This window comes from Morone saxatilis, unplaced genomic scaffold, assembly GCF_004916995.1.
Source record: "Morone saxatilis isolate NCDOM2014 unplaced genomic scaffold, NCSU_SB_2.0 Contig5, whole genome shotgun sequence".
NCBI classification, from domain to species: Eukaryota; Metazoa; Chordata; class Actinopteri; family Moronidae; genus Morone; species Morone saxatilis.
The window spans coordinates 10,251,279-10,258,163 of NW_023340095.1; the positions used below are offsets into that span (position 1 = coordinate 10,251,279).

Sequence of the window (6,885 nt, forward strand, 5' to 3'; positions counted from 1 at the left end):
GATTCTATGGCGATGGGATTTCTCCCGAGGGCAACCGGGGAGAGATATAATAGTCCGGCATGTTTGAACGTCTAATATTGGATACCCGCTAGTCCCGAATATGCAGTGTCTGTAACTATACCACACATTGGTTTTTGAATGAGTATTTTGTTGAATTTTTATTATTTTTAATAACATTTATTTTTAAAACTTGAAATATATATTATAATTAATATTTATATTTATTTACTCTTCTCGTTTCTTGTGGACATGGATCTTTTATTCTGTATTTTTCTCTGATTGGCTCTTTTAAGTGTTTGACTATCCCTGAGCAGCACCACTTCACTTGACCCGATTGTGACGAGGTACCATATACCACATTCGCTATTAATCATATTATGTCCTTCATCATGCTTCTTGATAAATTATAGTAGAACCATACAATACAAAATATGACCAAACAACGCACTCCCTCAACATACACCACTATCCCACACATAGAGAAATTAATTACATCAAACCACAGGGACATTATTCCTTTTCGTATCACAATCACACAGCCATTCAAGATAGTCTGTCCGGATGAATTTTACAGATTCAATAGTATGGTTTAATAAGGTGATATATCGAAGAAAGCAAAATCTCTTATATACACCATTATTATCCTAGTGTTTTTAGACAGATAACCAGCCCTATAATATATATTTATTTTAATCAGCTTTCTGTTCCTTGCTCACTATCTATAACAGCAGCATTTATCAAAGATGTATACTATTTGTTAATGTGCGGATAATTATCAAGCCCCATGAGCCAACAAAGTAAAAAATGTTAAAGTTGTTTGGTATTTTTGTTGCTTAAGTCAGTAATAAAGAATTCCATAATAAGACTGGCACGTCAAGATAACTCTTCCACTAGAATTATAAATTTAAATCATACAGAAAAAAAAAAGAAGAATAAAAATAAAATAAAAACAGATACCATAACATAATTATTTGGTGTTTAATTGTAAGTTATACCTATGAGCTATATCTTTTTATCCACTGTGTTGATATATTAAGATATGATCATAAAGTCACAATTTAAGAACTATTTTATATTCTTAAAAACAATGAGTTAACATATTACATTGTAGTTCCATTTATTACTCTCTATGTTTCATTTTCATAATACCTTGTATCCAATCCACGGTGTGCTTTGCTGTTCTAACTCATTTCAGTCTATCATATCACAACCTAGTGATATAGGTGTTTCCATGAGTGTCCAATGCGAGTTATTATTTATAAAGTTTGATCGTATAATCATTGACGTTTTCATTTCACATGTCAAACAAAAGGAGTATATAATGTTCATTCAAGCTGACAGGAAATCGACAAAGTGGTGAGTGAGTGACATATTCATCCATTTCTAAATCTGCTTCCTTTGATGTCTCCTCTTTTTTTTACCTTCTCTACTTTCAGTTCAGATCAAAATTCAAACTTTTTTCGATACTTTTTTTTTTTTCTCCAATTATATTGTATCACAAAAAATAAAAACAAGATCACAAATTCGAAAACATTAGTTGTTATTATTGTCTTATTTCTCTTTTTTGGATCATCACATTTATTATCCGGATAGAGACAGCCATTGATGAGCAAGACCCTCCCTTAAAGACTCTAATACAATAAGAGTTATGCGAAGCGCTAGAAGTAAATCGATCCTTCATTACCTAGCTTGGACTAATACTAAAGATTCTTGCATTTAACTGATTGCAATTGGTTATTTAATTGCATATGTGAATATCATTTCCTCATCTACGATATTGTTCTCAGTTGGGTATAACGGCAGATACAGAACCCACTTAGTGGGCTATCATGACATGCATGAGTGAGCACACATTTTATTTAAAATACGATTTATCATGTATAAAATTATATTATTATGATAAGGTTAATATAACAGATAAATAAGTGTTATATAACGTACACGTATGTTAACGACACACAGGGAGAGTAAACAAAAAACATGAAACCTTCTACGGTCGATTTTGAACCAGTCATTTTATTCACCAGCGGTTATTTCTTTCTTTCACTGAATACAACCGAATGAGAGAACTGTCTAAACCCAAGATTAATTGTACTTTTAATTATACATAGCCATAAATATTACTATTATTGTAAAACAATGTCAACTAAAATAAGGAATTATAAACCTATTAACATTTAAATGTGTGCTAATGTAACTAATTAACTTACTCTGGATGGAAAATAGAAGAAACTATTTATTAAGTGCAAATATTCAATTTATTGTCGTGCTATCGCTTTATCAGATAGGAAACAAGTGCCAGAGCAATAGTAATTCTAATAAAAGGATCACCATGGGGAAGGTTTTTTACAGTGAAGTGCAGCAAGTAGTGGTCTGACTTTGCATTGATATTAAATTACCATGTGACTTCAAAAAAACAGACTTCCAATTAACAGCTTCCACCACAGCAAGACAAGTGGATCAAAAGCCCGTGAGGCTCCTGTCTACGAGATGAATAACACAAGGAATGCAGGTGCGCCTTTAAGTAGCACATCTGCCTTCCTGTCATCTTACTCATCGTTTGACTATGCACAAGCGTATAAACACGTTGGCTCAGTTACATGGCAATGAAAAAAAGTGGTAAGTTCAGTGCCTTTGCAGTAGTGTAATAGAGAAGGAGAGCAAACCTACTGCCATGTACTGAGCCAACGTGTTTATACGCTGTGCATAGTCAAACGATGAGTAAGATGACAGGAAGGCAGATGTGCTACTTAAAAGGCCGCACCTGCATTCTTGTTGTTATTCATCTCGTAGACAGGAGCCTCACCGGCTTTTGATCCACTTGTCTTGCTGTGGTGGAGCTGTAATGAAGTCTGTTTTTTGAAGTCAATGGTAATTTAATATCAATGCAAAGTCAACACTACTTGCTGCAGCTTCACTGTAAAAAACCTTCCCATGGTGTCTTTTATTAGAATTACTATTGCTCTGGCACTTTGTTCCTAATCTGATAAAGCGTAGCACGAAATAATGTGAATTATTTGCACTTAATAAATAGTTTTTTATTTTCCATTCAGAGTAAGTTAATTAGTTACATTAGCACAACATTTAAATGTTAATAGGTTTTAATTCCTTTTTTTAGTTGACATTGTTTAATAATAGTAATAATTTATGGCTATGTATAATTAAAAGATACAATTAATCTTGTTTAGACAGTTCTCTCATTCGGTTGTATTCAGTGAAAGGAAGAAATACCGCTGTGAATAAAATGACTGGTTCAAAATCGACCGCTGGGTCTGCTTGTTATCTCCCTGTGTGTCGTCGTAAGTGGCTCATAGCATGTCAGATAGCCCACTGGGTCTGTACGAGGCGTCCCACTGAGAAGTAGATGGAAATGAAACCATTTGGCATTTCACCAATGTCAGTATGTGTCTTTATGTATTAGTCCAAAGCTGATGAAGGATCGTTTACTTCTAGCACTCGCATACCTCTAAGTTTCTGGGCTTTAAGAGGGTCTTGCTCTCATGGCTGCCCACAGTGTATATTGATGATCCAAAGGGTTGACTAAACACTATGTTTTTCGATGGGTGATTGTTTTTATTTTTTGTGATAAATACAAAAGGTGGGGTAAAAAAAAAGATCGAAAAATTGATTGATTGAGAATAGAAGTAGAGAGAGTAAAAGAGGAGACACAAAGGAAGCAGATTAGAAATGGATGAATACGTCACTCACTCACCACTTTGTCGATTTCCTGTCAGCTTGAATGATCTTATTCTCCTTTTGTTGACAGTGAAAGAAGACTGTCGAGTAAACGTCACTTAAAATAACAGTCTGGCACATGGCAACAAACCTCTTATCACAGTTGGTTGTAGCTAAAATGAGATTACATCAAAGCAAGCAGGAGATGGAAATATTGGCAAATGACATGGAGAATAATGACTAATGTTGTAACTTAATTAATAGTTATTTATGTGTTTATACAGTGTAAGACTAGCACAGGCACTACTACACAAATGATGTACTGTTTTATAGATATAAATCCAGTGGAAGAGTTTTTAGTGCAGTTTATTTGATCATTTTTCACCTACTTAAGCAAAAAAATAAAAGATTTAACATTTTTTACTTTTGGCTGGCAAGTTATCCGCACTATGATTACTTTGAATAAAGCTGCTGTTTGATGTGAGCAAGGAACAGAAAGCTGAGAGGCCGTCATCTGTCAAAACACTAGGAATAATGGTTAAGGATTAGCTTTTGTACACTTTAACCAAAGCGTAAAATCTCTGAGGAACTGAAGGCTAGATTGGAATGAAAGGAAATTCCTGTGGTGTATTAACTCAGTTTGTGTGTGTGTGTGTGTGTTTGTGTGTGTGTAATTATAGGTCACAAACACAAGCAGCATGTAAGACATAATAAAAGCCGAGTTATGGGTCTGTCACCAATCGGGACAGTAGGGTCTGCTCAGAGTCAACACAGGAGAGCCAATCAGAGAAAAAGGAAGAGAAGACACATCCACAGGCTGAGAGAAGGTGTGTGTGTATGTTCAGCCTGTATTCTGGAGCTGCGGTTCATTAGTCGTTCAACATGCCCTCGTTGACTTTCCCTCTGCGCTTGCCCTCGGGGGAAATCCCCATCGCCATGACAAGTGTCATTCAGTTTCTGTGGAAAACTGAAGTGCAGTTTCATGTCCTGTCTGCTATGACATCAACGGGCTGCTCATTTACAGTATTTAAAACATGTTTTTGTGATTGGAAATAAACAAGTTACAGGAAGAATATCAGAGCAAACAATCTACAAGTGTAACTTACAATATTGAGATAATCAGAGTAATTATAAATTCCAATAAATTGCAAGTACGTCACTAGAATGTTATAATTACCCATTTTTGCATTTAGAACAACCCACATTACTGAATTATACCGTTTTGCTCTTTTGTTCACATTGTAGTAATGTTAAAACACCACACAATAGTGATTGTTTGTTATTATGGTATTTAAGGGTCAGGTGAAGGAGATGGAGTTCCTCATTGAAAGGCATTAGTAGTTATTGTGAAGTACCTGCAAAGCAAAACTACTGACTCCAAGGGCAAGTGCGTTTCATTTAAATCCCCCGCTCCTCCACTTTCCCTCTGTTCTCCAAGTGACCTCGTATGCTGTTACATAATACCAAGGGCTGAGGATAAGTGAATAAGGCGAAGTGGAACTACTAATGAAACGCAGTTCAGGTTTTTAGTAAATCAGTCTGTGATTGGTAAACACAACCATCTTCAAAATATATTCGATTTATCAAAAACAAAACCGCTGATTGGGTGAATCAGCCGCCCCAGTAGTAATTACAGCATAAACATGGGAATGTGTGTGTGTTATACCCAGATGAGGAAGATGTTCTGTACCAGTTCTGTGACACTGAGGACAGTTCAGAAGAAGTGCTGGAGGAGAGCTTTACACAGGTTTCACGCAAGCAGACCTCTCAGGTAACATATTACATATTACGTATATTACACATTATAACGTATTTTTGAACTTGTATACTTGTGAGAACTCCCAGTGATACACACTAATGCCCAAATCCTAACCCTTACCAGACCTAACCTTTCGTAGACCCCATTATAACCTGTAGAACCGGGTTTTAATCATTCTTCTGGTGAGGTTGGGACCGAAATATCCTCACTTTCCAAACACATCCTAGGCCTCAAGGACTCTCAAGGTCTAAAAACCACAATTCCAAATATGCCTAGAGCACAAATGTTTTAGTTCTTACAGCATGAATGCAGCACAACATAAGCTCAGAGGCATCACTTGATGTGCATATGTGAAAAAGCTAGTCAGTCTACGAGCCACCTTGGTTGAATGTGTGCACCTATGTCATGTTACTCCTACTTTAACTTTAACCATTTTTCCTTTTAGCGCTATGTTCGCAAACGCCAGGGAGAGAGTGTGTACAACATCAACAACATCGTCATCCCCATGTCAGTGGCTAAAGTGGAAAAGCTGCAGTACAAAGACATCCTGACACCCAGGTATGGGACAGAACTGCTTCTGAAGGGGGGTTGCATAGAAATCTTTAAGTCCTGGTTTGGTATTTCTTCCCAAGTTTCTTAAACCAAGCACTTTCCATTGTCCCCAAAACATTAATCACAATGTAAGGGCTCAAATTGAATTTCTGATGCAAGCAAAGTCATGTTAAAGAAAAGAGTTGCAAACAATACAAATTGTCGCTTATTGTCCAGTATTGATTTTGTTGGTCCATCTGTAGCACCTTTAATTTAGGAAGTGCTTTACAATGTTTGTCAATGTGTTCATGACTGTATATAGTAATTTATGAATTAAATTAACAGCATTACATTTTTTTCAGGGTTTTTAATGCACATCTAGTAAGATTAAGTACAATGTAATGCAATGTAATTAAACACACTGCTTTTACTTGAAATAGAAAGAAACCGCTTTGTCCACCATAATTATCTGTCACCTCAAAAAGTGTGTCTTTGGTTGCAGTTGGCGGGTAGTTGACACCCCGTCTCTGATAAACAGGGAGGCAGAGAAGGAGGAGGACAATGAGGAAGGACAGGTAGTGTCTCACCCCTGTGGAAATGAGCTCTTTATTATGAGAAGAAGAAAATATTGTCTTTATTCCACTTTGTCTGTATGTGTGTTTGTGTTTGTGTGTTTCAGGTGGAGGATCTCATTGATGAAGTCTTTGCCCAGAGACACCTGGCCTTAGAGCAGAGAGAGAAATTGCGCTGGTCATCCTGGGGAAAGAGAAAATGCTGCTCGCGTCCTAAAAGGTGGAAATATATCGGCTATTGGTCTTTTTTGGCCGATTTTTGTCATTTTATTTTGCTAATTTAACGGTCTGCCACCCAAGAATGAGAGCTGCTCGGTGACAGACGTGAGAGGAAAAACAGCTGTAGAG

The 6,885-nt window shown here is 36.4% G+C and overlaps 1 protein-coding gene across 1 annotated transcript in view; it reads left to right on the plus strand.

Moving 5' to 3' along the window:
* Window positions 1-6,885, plus strand: part of kansl1l (KAT8 regulatory NSL complex subunit 1-like) — a gene marked incomplete in the record, with an annotated part of 19,282 nt that overhangs the window by 10,207 nt on the left and 2,190 nt on the right. Inside the window, 5 exon segments of the mRNA XM_035677185.1 lie at window positions 4,356-4,502; window positions 5,346-5,446; window positions 5,880-5,992; window positions 6,468-6,540; window positions 6,645-6,757. Coding sequence (XP_035533078.1) covers window positions 4,356-4,502; window positions 5,346-5,446; window positions 5,880-5,992; window positions 6,468-6,540; window positions 6,645-6,757 — 547 coding nt within the window.